At 37.8% G+C, this 19,438-nt stretch overlaps 1 protein-coding gene across 1 annotated transcript; it reads left to right on the plus strand.

The window, feature by feature from the left end:
• The first annotated feature begins 469 nt into the window (after window positions 1-469).
• Window positions 470-19,181, plus strand: LOC106143551 (dnaJ homolog dnj-5). Its single transcript, XM_013345673.2, has 9 exons — window positions 470-2,189; window positions 2,782-2,948; window positions 3,337-3,454; window positions 4,265-4,418; window positions 5,171-5,295; window positions 6,192-6,294; window positions 7,424-7,525; window positions 8,737-8,840; window positions 15,019-19,181. Exons 1-9 carry the CDS (start codon window positions 640-642, stop codon window positions 15,143-15,145), a joined length of 2,550 nt encoding a protein of 849 aa, XP_013201127.2. The 5' UTR covers window positions 470-639; the 3' UTR covers window positions 15,146-19,181.
• The last annotated feature ends 257 nt before the right edge of the window (window positions 19,182-19,438 follow it).

Below are 19,438 nucleotides of genomic sequence, written 5' to 3' on the forward strand. Positions count from 1 at the left end.
ATGAAAACTAATAGGTTTCATTTAACGAGGTAGGTAGGTATATTAGACAACAATTCGGACTTTGATGTAATGCAACCAGAAAAACACAGATAATGATAAGTACGAAATTAAAAAGACCTTCCTTGGCCTAACGATAAACAAACCCCTCTTTGTGGCGAAGTCGGAATAATAATTATTTTTTCTTTTTAATTTCGAAAGAACGTATTCTTATACTTACCTACTTACCATACTTACTTATAGAAAATTTTCTCTGGGAAAATAAATTATTCTTTAAAACTTTTTACCTGTAATATGTACATATAATACTTACTTAATCATTGATTAATAAACAAAATCAGTAGCTGATGATGATGCCATCAATAATGCTGAATCTTAGAATACGTTCCATTATCCATATTATATTCAGCCATAATTATTTGATTAACTGTCAATGTCAAGTCGTCAACAATTATTATTATCTGTGCTCAAAATAATAAAAGCGTCAAATCGTCAATAAATTTTAATTCCACGTTTTAGTTGTTTATCTCTGAATTTTGATCATATTTATAAAAAATGCGAAATTATTGAGTGATATCAAACATTTTTTTAACTGACCAGTTGGTTTAAATGTTCTCAGTGCGTTAGAAAAACTAACCAAACATGCCAAGGTCGCCGAAGGATTCTGCAAGATACAATGATGCATGGAATTACAGTGCGGAAAACGGTGAAAAATGTGCACCTGGTGGATTAAATGAAAGAAAACAGACTCCTATCTCGTCGAACTCTAATGTTATGAATGAGAACAGTATGTATGTCAATGCAAATTACGCTAACGATATGTATGCAAGCAAGCGGCCGTTTAACGTCTTAGCGGGCGATTCTTCACAGAATAAAGACGAAAAGTTGGGATTTAACAACGTTCAAAATGTTCCTCATTGCAACCTGCAGAATTACAGCAGTGCTACTCTCAACTGGGGCGATGGCCAGTCACTTAAAGTGTACGTACATTATGATGAGAATGGGCAGCCGCGTTTAGTGCCCATGTCTGGTCAATACGAACTATTCAACCATAACCAAGGACTGCGCGATATGCCTTTACAATCCCCGTCTTCCCCTCTTTATGCCATGAATCAAGAATACACACCCAATAATAATGTCTATGTGCCTATAACAATGCCAAACAACTTTTGCCCAGATACAAATGAAACTAATAATATTCCAACATCAAATTACCTCCAAGATATATTGGGAAATCTTGAGCCCAATTCCACAGGCACATATTCTCCATTTGGTCAAAACTATCCTCTTAACCACCCTGATGCTCCTTCTTTGAACATCCTTTCCAATTCTGGTATGGAACCTAAACCTGGAATGAGAGTTGAGAATTCTCCTAAGAGGAATGAGAATAGTCCTCTGGCTGATACGAGTACTAAAAAACGTATTGTAGCTGAAGTCAAACCTATGCGTCCTTCTTACTCTGATGTACTGGCTAAAAATACCAAAAATGTTTCTCCTACTGAGACTACACAGAAGGCGAAACCGCATAATGTGGAAGCCAAGCTGTCAAACAATAAGTCTAACTCGAAGCCTGAAAAGCCCACAATAAACATCAAGCATAATGATGAAAACAAACATAAAAATGATAAGAAGTATCATTCAAGTACAATTTCATCAGGCAGTGAATCGGGCGACATCAATACTGATGATATCGAAAAGTCTCAAAAACCCAATAAGAAATCTAAAAACAAGCGCGGAAATATCTCCCGCAAATGGTCTTCTTTGGATGACATAACTAACGAAGAAGATGGAAACTACGAGCGTACCAACGAGAGCCAATTTGTTTTTATTGAAAACCAGGAGAAGCCTAAAAAGGAGAAAAAAGATAAAGCTAAGCAAAACAAGACTGTTGTTGAAGATGTGTTCAAAATTGAGGAGGAAGATCAATCTGAGTTTGTTATCCAAGAAAACCAGGCTGATGGGGCTAAAGCTAAAAAGAAAAAGGAGCATCGTAACTACCACAAGGCAAGCAAACCTGCCGTAGACAAGAAGAAGACTTCTCAATCAAAAGTGCGCAGGAACAAGCCGGGGTACTTGGGCATGGCTCAGAATTATTTGGAGCACTGGGGAGGCGCTTCTTGGAAAGCCGTGGTGTGGTTTGCGTACCTGCTGTCAGATATATGCCATATGAGTCTACATCTATCATTTGACTTGTAAGTATTGTAACAATTCACTATCTGGGATTTTTCATCTTATTGTTTTTGTGGTGTTAAAACTCTCATTCCTTAAAAATTGAAAAGGTTATGTGTTAATCATTCTTATCTTCCGGTACTTAACCCTTCTATCTCTTTCCCATGAAATCTCGTAAAAAGCGACTAAGGTAATAGGCAAATTTATATAATGCAGCTTTTACCATGACCCAATATGGATTATGTTCCCCTGTAAAGGTTGCAAAGGTCAGACTAGCTGCATGTGATAACATGACTAACCCAATCCAGGTTCATGAATTAAAAGGCACATCTATATCCCTTACGGGGTAGATAGAGCCAACAGTTTAAAAAAGACTAATAGGCCACGTTCAGCTGCTTGGCTAAATTATAGAATTGAGATTCAAATAGTGACAGGTTGCTAGCCTGTCGCCTAAAAGAATAATCCCAAATTGATATGCCAATCACTTAGTCGCCTTTTACGACATCCATGGGAAAGAGATGGAGTCGTCCTATTCTTTTTTCTATTGGTGCAAGGAGTGATTGTGTAAAAATTGGCTACAGACATCACTTTCAACATTACATTCCTCTTACTCAGATGCACCTCTGTATTCACACAAACCTACGTGAGTTCACAAGCAGTGTGGCGCAGCACCAAAGACTGGCTGGCCAAGATCAAGAACAACAAATATTTGGTGTACATCGACAGGAAGTTCGGTCACACTAGGTTCGCTTTCTGGAGGAAACTCAAGTGGTTTAAAACAGGTACTATACATATATTATTTGTTTTTCATTTATTCGTTGTAAGTATATCTGTTTCAAATATCTCTTTAATTTATTAAAGGGAATTGTCTGACCGCTTTCAGACTTTTTCCACATGTATGAAAGCATATTAGCGGAAAGTGCAACTAGGAACATGCAAAGATGAGGGATTTCAAAATATTTTGCAGTATGTTATTTAAAACCAATTAAAATTAAAGCAGAATAGTTTTAAACAAAAGATTAATCAAAAAAATACTTTTCTAAAATTTAAACTCATAAGATTTGTAATAAAATATACTAATTAATCATTACGAATCTTTGGCTCTGTTCTGTATTTTAATAGTTGTAATTCTTAAGATATAAATTAAACAAATGTGGTACTATTTTTCAGAAACGGAGGCAGAATCTGGTAATGATTCGACAAAACTAAACGCAAACATACCACTACCGGCCACTGGTGAGGAAGCTATGAAACGACTCTTGGCATGCAAAGGAAAAGATCCTTACAGGTATGTTTTACTACTTTCTTTGATGACTTTACTTGACGTTGTTGCCGTGTGGTTCCCAGTGCCAATAAAAAAAAGAATAGAGCCACTCCTTCTCTTTCCCGTGGATGTCGAAAAAGGCGACCAAGGGATAGGCTTATAAATTTGGGATTCTTCTTATAGGCGATAGGCTAGCAACCTGTCAAGCCATAAAACTGAATGGCTATGTGTAATTATGTTGATGACTACTTTTCACAAGATATTTTTAAATGTGAGGAATAACTGAATTAGCTTCAGCCTTGTCATGCTATCTCCCTAAGGAAACGAATCACTGACAATGATAGCAGGCTTTACTAATTGTACGTCTGGTTTTCCCTGAAACTTTTCTCTGTTTACATATACAAATAACACAACAACACAACAACACATGATCACGTCTATATCCCTTGCGGGGTAGACAGAGCCAACAGTCTTGAAAAGACTGAATGGCCACGTTCAGCTATTTGGCTCAATGATAGAACCGAGATTCAAATAGTGACAGGTTGCTAGCCCATCGCCTAAAAGAGGAATCCTAAGTTTATAAGCCTATCCCTTAGTCGCCTTTTACGACATCCATGGGAAAGAGATGGAGTGGTCCTATTCTTTTTTGTAATAGTACATATACAAATAATATTTTTTATTCTTCTTCAAAGATATTTTGAAGGTGAAAAGCATAAAAATATGTATGTTATTTAAGATACAACGGTTTGGTACTGTTTTTAACATCCTGATATATCCGTTTTACTCTATAAAGGTGCATAAGATGTGATAATAATAATCTCATTATATTTCCAGTATTCTCGGTGTGAGCGTGACATGCACGGACGAGGAAATAAAGCGTTATTATCGCCGACAAGCGTTCCTAGTCCATCCTGACAAGAACCAACAGCCGGGTGCCGAGGAGGCGTTCAAAATACTGCAACATGCATTTGAACTTATCGGGGAGCCGGTGAATAACTTTTTTTGACAAATTACACAGATTGACTTTTGATATATATATATATCATTCACTTGCTCATTCACATTGTTTTGTTTGCATAGCAACTTGTTAACCACATTACCACGCCAATGTTATCAATTTAAAATCTATGTGTGTATGTGTAAAAATGTGGATTATTGATGTCTATATTAAGTGTACTACACTAGCCCGTGTAGCGTAGCACGCGCGATGCCGTTTTTAACGCGCGATAAATTATTACTATTTCGACTTTTTTATTATAAAGTTAATCGTAACAGCTATAGCTATATTTTTGGCACGATAATAAATGCGTCGCGCGTGCCTGGGGCTGATACAAGTCTGCACAATAAGCTTATCGTTGGTCTTAAATTTAATAACTAACATGTAAAGAAATATGTGCTTATTAATTTGTGTACTATTTCTATAAAAAAGAATAGAACTTCTCCATCTCTTCCCCACGGATGTCGTAAAAGGCGATTAAGGGATTGATTTATAAAACTTGGGATTCTTCTTTTAGGCGATGGGCCAGCAACCTGTCACTATTTGAATCTCGATTCTATCAAAAAGCCAAACAGCTGAGCGTTTCCTTTCGGTCTTTCCAAGACTGTTGGCTCTGTCTACCCCGTAAGGGATATAGACGTGATGATAAGTATGTATATAAAGAAATATGCAGAATTAATGATATATTTGAACGATGTATGTATGTATGTATGTAAAGAAATGAATGATATATTCGAACCCAGGAGCGGCGGGAAGCGTACGAGCGGCGCGCGGTGGAGTCCCGCCACGCGGAGGCGGCGTGGGGCGAGCTGAGCCAGCTGTTGGCGCAGCTGCACGACAAGATGGAGTTTGCCGCGAACACCATCAGGTAAATGTTCAAACATTTATTTATCTTGTTCGCCGCGAACACCATCAGGTAAATGGGGATGTTGCGAGGGTAACAACTATGTGTTTGATGCGAGTGAAGTATGCAGGGATCGTGATGATTGGAAAGATGTAGTTTGTGCCTACTCCTCCGGGAAAGAGGCCTATCAGGGCTCCTCTCTCTGGAGCCCTGACTACCGAGAGTAAGGGTTCTTGCCTTCTGTCGATGAGTCATTGTACAATATTTTAAAATATATATATATTATAGTGTAAGTATATTTTAAAATGTAAGAAATAAATAAGTTGAATAAAATAAATAATAATAATATTTTTTTATTTTATTTGGACAATATAGATAATTTGTATTGTATTAAGTTGACGTTGTTGAAGAAAATGCTGCAGTGCAGTTTGTTACCGCTTCATCTGCACTGACGCTTTGGAAGCGGCAGTAAACTTTGTTTTAAGTAACTTATTCAACGTCAACCAATGTTGTGAAACCAAAAGAGATGACAAGTATTAAGTGACTAGCTGTGCCCGCGACTACGTCCGCGTTTAATAGTTATTTTGGGCATCATTGAAGCCCTCAAGGATGAACAATTTTTCCCGTTTTTTTTTTTCACATTTTCCATTATTTCTTCGCTCCTAATAGTTGCAGCGTGATGTTTTATAGTCTTAAGCCTTCCTCGTTAAACGGTCTATCCAACGCAAAACTCAATTCGAACCAGTAGTTTGTTTGTTTGTAAACTCTTTATTGCACATAAAAATGAATGTAACAAAAATAGAACTACATAGAAAACAAACAAACTCTTCAGCTTTATAAATTAGTATATAGATATGAATTATCCCATAATAATGAATATAATTTTAGAATTTAGAATGAAATGAGTATTGTCGTACCAGATGCACGAACTGCGGGCGGCGCCACAAGCGCGTGCTGACGGCGCGGCCGTGCTACGCGGCGCGCTACTGCGTGCAGTGCAAGATACGGCACTCCGCCAAAGAGGTCTAGTACCGACACTGTCAGAGATCGGAATAGGTAGATTGAATTGGGGTCAATGAACTGAAACGTATATATTAATATGGACTTGGACATGCCTCCGGTATTGAGGGATTTGTAAATTATTAAGATTTTTTTCCGGAATTTTTACAAGTGGGATGAAGAATGTATTAGTGGTAGCTGTTTTATCGCGACTTCGTTCACGTAAATTGTAGGTCCTATGTTACCCGCGGACAATGTAGTGTACTGTAAGTGTAAGTACTGAAATGGAATCCCGGAATAGAGGCTTATCCATGTTATGCTTTCTATGGTAATTCATGATGCAAGTACATAAAATCAATCTACCTATTCCGATCTCTGGTCATTATATTGTTTTTTTTTTTATTGTAATATCTTTGTAAAGGTTAGTTGGAAGAGATTGCTTAGCGATAAGTCCGCATTTGCTCAACATATTCGTAATGTATGTTTCTTCTACACATGTATCATTCATGTCTACACATGTATCATTTTTATAGGCATTAAAGATAATTTGTATTGTATTGTATCTTTATTGCACACAAATTTACAGTTAATAAAAATGATACATAGTTATAAAATAAATTACTTATTCTATGAAGGGATCCCAATTATTTTTATTTTATGATTATTACTTTATTTTTCTTTATAATATGAAGTATGAACTAATTACATATTTCCATCTTAAACCACGAAGGGTTTGTCTGGCCCCAATGAAATATGTTTACAATTACTTATTGAAAATAATAAATTTTATCATTGTAACTCAGATTTAAACGTCCGAGATGTACGTTAATGTACTACATGCTTGCATGAAGAGAGTTATGAATGTGGATGAAGCGAAGGAAATATGCAGAGACCGTGGCAAGTGGAAAGAGGTAGTCTCTGCCTACCCCTCCGGGAAAGAGGCGTGATTTTATGTATGTATGTTCCAAGTATGGTCTACGAGTGCAATAAGAGAGGATTTCTCAAAATTCCTGCGGGAACAGGAAAAATAATAAATTTTATCATTGTAACTCAGATCGAAAAGTCCGAGATAAAATAAATAGTACCGTACTATTAAGTGCTCGTTCAAATACCCGTAGGTGCTTATAAATAGTAATATATATTTATTGTACAGGGCGACATCTGGGCGGAGTCGAGCATGATCGGGCTGCTGGTGATGTACTACGCCTGCATGGACGGCGCCGTCTACCAGATCACGCAGTGGGCCAGCTGCCAGGTCAGAGTCGCACTTTTGTTCTTTCACATACATAGTTGTGTGAGTGGAGTACACGCCTGTCACCCTTTCCATCATGTCTCCTATCTCGGGTCTGCTGGAAGAGATTTCTTTTGAAATAAGCAGAACCTTTGTAATTTTGTTTCTTGTGTTTATCAGTCTGGATGTTTTCTGTGTACATAAATTAGTAAATAAATAAATACATATGGTCACGTCTATATCCCTTGCGAGGTAGACAGAGCCTTGAAAAGACTGGCAGGCCACGTTCAGCTATTTGGCTTAATGATAGAATTGAGATGATAAATAGTGACAGGTTGTTAGCCTATCGCCTTAAAAAATAATCCCAAGTTTGTAAGCTTATTCCTTAGGCGCCTTTTACGACGTCCATGGGAAAGAGATGCGAGTGGATCTATTCTTTTTTGTATTGGTGCCGTGAACCACACGGCACTTGTTCTTTTAATTTACTTTATTGTCTTCTTATTATCTCTTATTCTATCATTAAGCCAAACAGCTGAATGTGACCTTTCAGTCTTTTTGAGACTATTAGCTCTGTCTACCTCGCAAAGCACATAGACGTCATTATATGTATGTATGTCTTCTTCTTCCTCCTAACTTTAGTACCGGCTGCATCCTCACCTCTATGGAGGGGAGCCCGGGGTATGCCTTTGACCATGGATCCTGGATTGAGTTCAAGTCCCTTGCTTTGTAGACAGAGCCGATCAGTCTTGAAATTAACGAAAGGCCCCGTTCAGATGTAAAGAGGCTCTGTAATGGAATTGAAATTCAAATAGTGTACCAGTTGCTAGCCCGTCGTCTACAAGAAGAAACCCAAGTTTATTGGCCTATCCCATAATCGCTTTTTACGAAATCCTTGGGATCCTTGGGATATGACGGCCTCTGTGGCGCAGCCGTAGTACGCTTGTCTGTGTCAGCGGACGTCCCGGGTTCGAATCCCGGTCAGGGCATGATGAGAAAAGAACTTTCTCTGATTGGCCTGGCTCTTGGATGTTTATCTATATAAGTATTTATTATAAAATAAAGTATCGTTGAGTTAGTATCTCGTAACACAAGTCTCGAACTTACTTCGAGGCTAACTCAATCTGTGTAATTTGTCCAAAAAAATAATAATAATTAATATTGAATGGTCCTATTCTCTAGTGCCGGGAACCACACGGGCCCAAGATTTTTAATATAAATTACTCGTTTGTTTGCAGAAAAAGAATTTAAAACAACTGCGGCCCGATTGCCACGTGGTGCAGTACCGCATCGTGCTGGGGAACAAGGCGACCGCCGACACCGAGCCCAGACCCAACACTGGGTGAGATATGGTCACGTCTATATCCCTTGCGGGGCGGACAGAGCCGACAGTCTTGGAAAAACTGAATGGCCACGTTCAGCTATTTGGCTTAATAATAGAATTGAGATTAAAAATAGTGACAGGTTGCCTTAAAAATCCCAAGTTTGTTAGCCTATCCCTTAGGCGATTTTTACGACATCCATGGGAAAGAGATGGAGTGGTCCTATTCTTTTTTTGTATTGGTGCCGGGAACCACACCGGCAGAAACAGTAACAGGATGAAAGATACCCCATGTCTTACTCAGTAATATCAACTAACGTGTGTACGTTACTGTAAAAATTATAAAGATTGGTCGACTAGATAAATTTTGAAGGCTAGCTTTTGCGTGGGGCATCCCAGCCGTGGGATTTTCCAAAAAAGTAACCTATGCAACAGCCATAGGTTTTTTCTGTCCCTGTTCCAAAATATCACCAAAATCGGTCCATTAGTTTTTGAATTTATTCGATATGTAGGGGTGTATACACTCAGGCATTTGCGCCAAATCAGCATTCCTGTAGCCGATAGCTAAGTAGAGCCAGTCGTCCCGTGTCGGCCTACCGACCAACACAACACACATAACCTGTACTTCTATACTCTGTGTAATTTGTGTTATGTGAACTTTATCTTTCGTTTTCTCTATGTACTGTATGTGCTAATTATAATTTCGGTACCAATATAAGCGAAGCTTTCGTGAACTGCATTGAGTTGTTTTACTGGAACACTAAATCCTTCTAAACATTACCTGGAAAGTGATTACCTTAGAGACAGTGAAGTTAATCATTCGATATAGACATAATAGTAACAGACTAACAGTGGTGACACCCGTGTGCAGTAAAGTGACTTTCAGTGCAAGTAACGTTTGGCGGGGCGACTCAATTTCAAGCGTCGGTAGGTTGACTCACACTCGGTACCCTTCAGTTCACTCTCTGCGGACAGTGAAAAGTAACGAAGATGTCGGAGGAAGATAAACCGGAGGTTGTATTGATTTCTGTAGCGGCGCGCATTTCCGAATTTTGGACGGACCAGCCGGCGTTGTGGTTTATACATTTCGAAGCGGCAGTGGCTCCTCAAAAGGCCAACGATAACGCAAAGTACCAATTACTCATTGCTAAACTGAGCAAACAAGTTATACAGCAAGTAGCAGCGTTCTTGGAGACACCACCTGAGGACAAGAAATATGATGCTTTGAAAAAACATCTACTAGACATCTATGAAGAATCAGAGACTAAACGCATTCAAAAACTCATGGGCGAGATGCAGCTCGGCGATCAGAAACCCTCACAACTTCTCAGGCGTATGAAAAGCTTAGCAGGAACGCGCGTATCGTCACAGACGCTGCTAGTTTTATGGCAGAATCATCTCCCGACGGCATTGCGAACGGTGTTAGCAGCCACCACCTTGGAAGATGCTGACAAACTCGCAGAGGTAGCAGACAAAGTGATGGAGACGACCCGACCAATAGAAGTGGCAGCCGTCACACAGGAGCAGCAGTCAAATCACCTATCTGAGGCCATAGCAAAGCTTACTTTAGAAGTCGCAGAGCTACGACGAGGGAAGTTTAACACGCGCAGTCGCAGTAGGTCGAATCAGCGGTACAGAGGACGCGGTTATGGCCAAAGAAGAGATCAATCTGGTACGAGAAAAGAGAACTACCTATGTTTCTTCCACTACCGGTTCGGGAAGAAAGCGAAGAAATGTAGAGACCCCTGCGCATGGAAGTCGGAAAACTAGCAACCGTACAGTCGGCGACGGGAAGCTGTATCGAGGGAACAAACCGTCGGTTGTGTATCACGGATAAAAATAGTAAGCTAAGTTTTTTAATAGATACAGGTGCCAATGTGTCAGTATTGCCCCCCACGGCTAATAAACGCAGTTTCATGCACGATTCAAACGATTATGTTTTATTTGCAGCCAACGGGACTCAAATAAAAACCTATGGTACTCGCACATTGACCCTAGATCTTAACATAAGGCGCGAATTACGTTGGACGTTTATTATAGCTGACGTTAAACAACCAATTATAGGAGCAGACTTTTTAAGCCACTATAAACTGATAGTTGATTTAAATAATAGGCGTTTAATCGACACGCTAACAACTCTTAATGTTATTGCCAGTGTTCAAAGTTGTATTAACGCATCTGTCACGACTTTATCCGAAAATCATCCGTATCACGATTTACTTAAACTTTTTCCAGACATAACGAAACCCATGTCTTTTAAAGAACCTCCACAGCATTCAGAGAAGCACTACATCGAGACAACTGGACCACCGGTTCACGCTAGAGCAAGACCGTTACCGCCAGATCGTTTGCAGAAGGTAAAAGAAGAATTTAAGTTAATGGTAGAATTAGGTATTTGCAGGCCATCCAAGAGCGCGTGGGCAAGCCCACTGCATATCGTCCCGAAAAAGAATGGAGACATCCGGCCATGTGGTGACTATCGGCAGCTAAACGCCATCACCAAACCGGACAGATATCCCATTCCGCGCCTGCACGATTTCACCTACGTCCTGGCAGGTAAAACATTTTTTTCACGTATCGACGTAAATCGATCTTATCATTTTATACCCATTAATGACGACGACATCGAGAAAACAGCAATAATTACCCCATTCGGACTTTTCGAATTTACGAGAATGACCTTCGGACTACGAAATGCAGCGCAATCCTTCCAAAGGTTCATGCATCATACAGTCTTACAAGGGTTGGATTTTGTATTCAGTTTTATCGATGACGTCATCATAGCAAGTACAAGTGAGGCAGAACATAGGGAACATCTTCGACTATTATTTGAGCGTTTAAACAAGTTTGGATTAACAATTAATCAGTCTAAATGTTGTTTTGGAGTATCGGAACTAGAGTTTGTTGGTTTTCACGTTTCGGCACAAGGAATTCGACCTCTACAAGACAAGGTACAAGCCATATCAGATTTTCCTAAACCTACTAAGGTTAACCAATTACGACGTTTTTTAGGCATGATAAATTTCTATAGAAAACATATTCCACATGCGGTTCAAAGTCAAGCTATTTTATCTCAATATTTACATAACGCTAAAAAGAACGACAAATCTCCCATCAACTGGACGCCGGATGCTGACGCAGCGTTTCAAGAATGTAAGTTACAGTTACAGAATGCGGTCACGTTGTCACACCCGAGCAGCGACGCTACGCTAGCACTGTTTACAGATGCATCGGACACATGTACCGGAGGGGTTCTACAGCAACTGGACAAAGGTGCGTGGAGACCCCTGGGCTATTTTTCTAAACGTCTATCAGATACTCAAAAGCGTTACAGCACTTACGATAGAGAATTGTTAGCGATTTATTTCGCCATCAAACATTTTCGTAAGTTGTTCGAGGGAAGGCCGTTAACGATCTATACCGATCATCGTCCATTGGTACACGTTTTTTCGAAAATAGGTACAGAGTCAGAAACACCTCGTCGAACAAGGCAGCTTTTGTTCATAAGCGAATTCACAACGGACATACGACACGTAGCAGGCAGCGATAACGTGGTCGCCGACGCGTTATCGCGCGTCGCGACTATTTCCTGTCCCACAAGCATCGATTACGAGCAACTAGCTGAGTCGCAGAAATCTGACAACTACCTAGCGCAGCATGAAGCAGGAAACGTAAGTAGTAATAATGTTGTAATCAAACGTATACTTTTACCCACAGTTAAAAAAGAGGTGTATTGCGACATTTCAACTTCAAAAATAAGACCATATTTGACGGAGGCGTTCAGACGTTTAGCATTCGATAGCATACATGAACTTAGTCATCCTAGTATACGCACCACGCGTAAAATGCTATCGGACAGATTTTTCTGGCCTAACATGAACATTGACGTAGGCAGATGGGCAAAAAATTGTGTCAGTTGCCAAAAAGCGAAAATCACCAGACATACGATTTCAGAGTATGCCACATTTCAGCATGCACAACGCTTTGAACATATTCATGTAGACATAGTAGGGCCATTACCTACATCACCAGACGGATACAGGTACTGTGTAACCATCATAGACCGAGGTACACGGTGGCCTGAGGCTATACCAATCAAGGATATAACAGCAGAGACGGTCGCCAGAGTCATCTACGACAACTGGATAACCAGGTATGGATGCCCGGTCCGACTTACGACGGACCAGGGTCGACAGTTTGAAAGTCAACTATTTGCAGATTTGCTTAAAGTTTTAGGCATTAACAGGATAAGAACAACCAGCTACCACGCGCAGGCTAACGGCCTTGTCGAGCGTTGGCATCGCAGTTTAAAAGCGTCACTGATGTCTCGTTTAACCAATCAATCTTGGGTTGACGAGCTTTCGACAGTGCTGTATGGTTTACGCGCAGTAGGGCGCAGCGACAACGGCATAAGCGCAGCTGAGTATACTTTTGGAAAAACACTAAGGCTTCCGAATGATTTTTTTAGCTCGTCGGAAACTATACTTGACGACTCGTATACGTATATAGAAAATATTCGTCAGTCAATTGATAAATTACGGCCAATTTCAAACACTCATCGGGATAATCGCAAATGGTTTGTGCATCCGGATCTTAAGTCATGCACACATGTTTTTGTTAGAGATGATACGGTGAGAAAGCCTTTGAAAGCTCCATACGATGGGCCATTTAAGGTAATTAGGAGGAACGAAAAAACATTCGAAATTCAACTACCAAATCGCCGTTCAGTAATTTCGATAGATAGATTGAAACCGGCATACTTAATTAATAGCTCAGACGTGCAAACACAGGCGCCAAGTATAGTTATCGACACGGGTAAGCAGATGTCGCAACCTAGCATCGCGACTGACCCGGCAACGCAGCGAGTTTCACGCAGCGGCCGTGTCATCAAAAAACCCGTACGTTTTACTTAGAAATAGTAAGTATTTTAGGGCAGATATTTTTTTTCCTTCCGCAAAGATACTTTCTTCGGTCACAGTCATAACGCATCTTTGATCAGTTTCACTACTGCAATAAATATCTAATAGTCAATTTTTTTATTCAAAGACATTCATTCAACATGGGTCAATATTCAACTAAGTTAGAGGAAGTAAATTATACGCAAAACAACATAAATCAAGTCAACGATATGAAGTCAAAAATGGATAGTTTTAACGTCATTTTGATCTGCATAAGTGTCGGTACAGTTTTATGTATGGTTTGCTGCATTTATTTTTGTTTCGCGAGATGCACTAAAAGTACGAAGAACTGGTTGAATAAACGATTGACAGTATCTTTGGAGGAAGCCATTGAACAGCGATCATCACCAGCGCAGGCAGAGAAAGGTAAACACAGAGTGATTATCGCGTAAAGCTACCTACACCTGTGTCTGGAAATCGTTCAAGTTTATGTAATTTTAAGACATTTTTTTTATGTATCGTATTTTTTTTGTAGTCGCGATAAGTCCTTAAAACCCTGGCATTCTAAATTATAAATAACTTGTGATCATTGTAAAATTGTAGTCATAACATATTGTTGAGATCCTATCGCTTTGTATAATTTAATTCGTAGTTCAGCGCAAATATAGAAATAACAGATGTGGAGACTTGTACACAACATTTTTTTAACTATTGTAAAATTTGTCGATTTTTGTGTAACAAATTTTAGGAGGGGTGTGATGTAGGGGTGTATACACTCAGGCATTTGCGCCAAATCAGCATTCCTGTAGCCGATAGCTAAGTAGAGCCAGTCGTCCCGTGTCGGCCTACCGACCAACACAACACACATAACCTGTACTTCTATACTCTGTGTAATTTGTGTTATGTGAACTTTATCTTTCGTTTTCTCTATGTACTGTATGTGCTAATTATAATTTCGGTACCAATATAAGCGAAGCTTTCGTGAACTGCATTGAGTTGTTTTACTGGAACACTAAATCCTTCTAAACATTACCTGGAAAGTGATTACCTTAGAGACAGTGAAGTTAATCATTCGATATAGACATAATAGTAACAGACTAACAGATACAAACAAAATTACCAATCTATATTAATATTACAAAACTGAAGAGTTTGTTTGTTTGAATGAACGCGCTAATTTTAGGAACTACTAGTCTCTTTATATGGATACCTCAGATTTTGACAAAAAGTTTGTTTTAAAAAACTTTAGCTTACTACAAGGAGGTCTTACTCAAGTAATGTTAAACAATATTATTTTCCAGTCACGATCCGAACCTTGAAGAGTTTCTCAACAACTTATACAGCAAATCCGGCGCCAACAACGTCCCGACCAAACCTCCAGACTCGGGCGATGCTAAGAAACGTCGCAATAAAAAACCCAAAGCTTAAACAAAAAAAAAACCTTTCGCGTCCATGTTGGCCCCAACACGCAAATATTTGACGTACGTTAGCCGAACGTTTGGCAAATGTTCGATGATATACATCTAGTTAGATACTGCATAAAATATGTACTTCTATTACACACACATACCAAGATTTACATGTATACCTAGTAGATACCCGAAAATAATTTTTTATTGCAATAAGTACAATCGTCTTCAAAGATGACACCCTTTCGTATAAATACTTTAGAGGAGTAATGTTTCTCTACAGGCGACAGTACGTACATACATTTGCCACATTTCTGCCCCTAATAATATAGATCGCCGATGTTGGGATGAACCATTCATAATCCCTACTGGTTTTGGCATATTTAAGATTAAAATAAATCATGAATGTATTCTTTATTGTAGTATTGGTCTATCACGGGGTAAAGAATCCTTGGACTTAAAAATCCACACAGCACGTAAAGGAAGAAAATTGCACGATCTAACTAGATGTATGTCTATGGTCAGTACGCTTGAACAAACTTGCACCAACTAAACGTTGTTACCTGTGGCTTGAGAACTCTTTTACGTATGAATTATGAACAAAGAAATGTACATTATGTTTTTACATTATTGTTCTGTAATATCCATTACTTACATATGCACTCTTAGCAAGAACGCAGAATAGGAAAATAAAATTATCTTTAACCGCCTTCAAAAGAAAATATGGTTCTCAGTATGTTTTGCGTAACCGATTTTGATGCGGTTTTCGGGAAATTATTTGTTACACTTCGGAAAAAGTTTTAGAGTTTTATCTGACTTCGAAAAAGGTGAAAATCGATTGGAGGCCGTTCTCTATTTTACAAAATTTATTTCAATTACAATTTTTATTGTATGTACCGTGAGAACCGTTAGTGTTATATGAAGAATTATACTGTAGTTACAAAACTATTTCCTTACTGTGTGACTGAATAACTGTCTGGGTCTAACTAACCACTGGGTCTAGAGTCTTGAAATTTGCAATATAGATTCCAAGTGTGGTCTACGAGTGCATTAAGAGAGGATTTCCCAAAATTCCCGCGGGAATAGGAATTAATGGGATTTTTCGTTTGACCGGCCCGGCCGACATCGTCTATTATACATATTTATCAGTTGCGAATTCAACTTTAAAATAAATTAATTTAATTACCGCATAATGAGATTATTCCAGTATTAAACATTATACTATGTAGTTATTTAACAAGATAAATATATAAACCGAAATAAAAATTTAAATAAATGTGTAAGTTATGAATAAGAAATAATAAACTAATACATAAAAAGTCAAAAAATAGAATACCAAAAGGGTTCTCAAGTTATTGGTACATAATAGCAAAATCTGTGAAAAACCTGCCTTGCAAATTGTATAAATAAATTTATATCCCATTAGAAAATATAATGGTTGCCAATTGAGGTGTGAATTTAATATATTTTCCTGAAGTCCTGTCGCTCATTTTATAGTTTCAGTTTAAGAGCTTTGTAAATCTTGTTCGCAAACTATAATTTATACTTGAAAGTATTTTAAATAAAGTAAACAATCATCTAGATTAATTATGAAAAACCCTTTTACCATAGTAAAATTAATAATGAGCGACAAGTAAACTTAAGGCGAATGAAATAATTTCACGCTTCATACATATAGCAGTTCAGTATGAGACACTCGAAGGTAAATGAAAGGTTAAAAAAAGCTAGGTTTGCTGACGTACCTATTAGGTTAAAATCTTAACGATTGGCTTTTCAGAGCCTCTCGACTAACATTATTAATTTTCGTTATACTTTTATTATAATAATGATAATTTTTTATTTTTTAAGTTTGTGATAGATAGTCAAGTTTCGTTTTAGGGTGACGACTAAACATGAAAAAAGAAATGCATCGTATTTAATTTTTGTATTGATTCCGAGTTGTTTCTATTGATTTTATTTTCCGAGTCAAATTCGCCGCTGGATAGTAATAGTGGATCCAGTAGAATTTCAACGGTGACATAATACCACATACTAAATGTACAAGCTAAATAAAAGATTGTTCGGATTTCTATAACTAAAACGGAACTGTTTAACTTACTAAATAAACTAAACGCGTTAATGAAACTACTATTGAATAGTGTTGCCATAACAAGAAATCATTTTGTATTGTGATTATACATAGGTTACCTTCCTCAAAATGAGCTCATACCCTCATGACCTCGAATTTTGAATAACCAAGATAAGAACAACACATTGTCGACGTTAAGTATACATCTAACTATCCTAGTAGTAAAAAATCATATTCACGTCATCTTGAGATTGATAATCTATGATTATACCTACAGTTTCACAGCTTACTAAATAAGTGTTTAAGCTAATCAAAAATCTACCATCGTTCCCTTTACTTTTCATTTAGGTTTAATATCACTCGAATTTCAACATTATAATAAGAGATTAAAAAGTCAACCTTACCACTAATGTGTTAAGGTACTTTTTGACAAAGCAGGTACTGCTTATTTGGCGTATAAAATACTCTATGACCAGAAACAGAAGTAGTAATTACACTAAAATACTGTCTAATCACACCAAATAGTACAATGTTTTGCATTCATTATATTATTATTGATAATGATCTAATTGTTTGTATTAATTATTATTATTAACAGTTGCAGAAAACTGTATGCGATAAAATGTTAGGTTAAAAATTTATGATTGAGATTGAAAGCAAGAAATCATGATCTCAAATAGACAGCAGGTCGATATACTAAAGTAAAAGTCATGAAAAATATCTAAAATATTTTTTTCAGCAACACCATAAAAAGGGCGTTAACTACGTTTCTTTTGTTGCATTGTGTTTACAATTATTGTACATAAGTATTTTTTGTATAATGTTAAAAATAGCCATTGCTATATATTTGTTAATGCAAGGAAGTTTAAGGCTTTGCCACATAACGCCCGAATCTCCAAGCTCATTTTGAGCAAAGACGCACTCAACCAACTTACTTTATACGTCACTTTTAATATATCGACCTGCAGGGTTACTCATTACTGTTAACAAGACTTACACTCTTAATTTACCTCTCTCTCTCTCTCTGTTGCTTTCTGGTTAACTCCAGATACAGAAAAGAAATGGAAGATAAGACGTATGCCTTGTCAACGATAGTGAATAGCGCATAGCATATAGCTTGAAATCTGTGACAGCAGGATGGAACGATAACTATGACGTAGGTGCGAAAAGGACAGGCTATGAAATGTATGGATTTGACATCTGTCACAGAGATCATTACATTGCAGACTCTAGAGCCAACATCACAATTACAAATAGTTTTCTGCAACAACTGATCACGTGTAGTATTTTAACAAACAGTATGTCTAGTCTACTTGGATTTTAACGATTAGCAACTGTGTTAGCCTGTAATTTGATTTAACAATTTTATATTGACAATTATTACCGTGTTCGCTTGTTTTTGACGCTAGATGCTTAAATGTGTTTTTGTTATTATGTTACCCTGTAACTACGCTATGGTCACTTTTAATTGAAGAAAAATTTAAATTAATGAAACTGCTTAATGCGGTATTTGCAATCAAAGTCGATCTTATTATGAGAAACTACTTATCTAACGACACAAAGTTCTTAAGTTTCGCTCTTCAAACTGTTTGATATCTAAAGCTATTATCTTTTGAATTTTCCATTCTTATATTTTCTGTAACAACTCGCGATTCCAAAATCAAAACTTGAGTGTCGTTAGATTTGTCTGTGTTATAAAATTACCTGCCCCATAGCATGGCAAGCGCGACGCCTTTTTTATTGCGCGAAAACATTTACGGGAGCTGGTTTATAATTTTTTTTCTGCTATTGTATTAATTCGTTAATTTTGTCATTAAAACTCCATTAATATTTTTTTTATCATGTTTGTAAAACAAATACTGCATGTGATTGTAGCACTGCCTTCAGAGATTATTGGTTTAAATGTTAGGCTAGTAAAGAGATTGCTGTCTAAAGTTCACTGTGCGTAGGCCTTCGCGCTTCATGTGTCAATAAAGATGTGGAAATATTCTTGTGTTTTACTCACTTTGATAATCTGATTTGGTACTGTAATTCATTTATTTACAAACACAAACACTAGAAATAGTACATAGGTTAGATTCTGCTTGTATCTAAAGAAATCTCTTTCAGTAAAAATGAAGAGTTCTCAAATTCCTTATTTTCAATTATATATATTCAAAGTTGGTACTCTGATTACGCTACATAAGCATTCCGCGGCCGCCGTAGTGTGTTTCATGTGGCAAAAATATGAACTATGTATGATGG

Source organism: Amyelois transitella, chromosome 7 (genome assembly GCF_032362555.1).
Source record: "Amyelois transitella isolate CPQ chromosome 7, ilAmyTran1.1, whole genome shotgun sequence".
NCBI classification, from domain to species: domain Eukaryota; kingdom Metazoa; phylum Arthropoda; class Insecta; order Lepidoptera; family Pyralidae; genus Amyelois; species Amyelois transitella.

Coding starts and splice junctions, on each gene's coding strand:
- LOC106143551 (XM_013345673.2), top strand. CDS start 640: ATGCCAAGGTCGCCGAAGGATTCTGCAAGATACAATGATGCATGGAAT. Junction 5,296..6,191: donor TTTGCCGCGAACACCATCAG/GTAAATGTTCAA, acceptor TTGTCGTACCAG/ATGCACGAACTGCGGGCGGC. Junction 7,526..8,736: donor CGCAGTGGGCCAGCTGCCAG/GTCAGAGTCGCA, acceptor GTTTGTTTGCAG/AAAAAGAATTTAAAACAACT.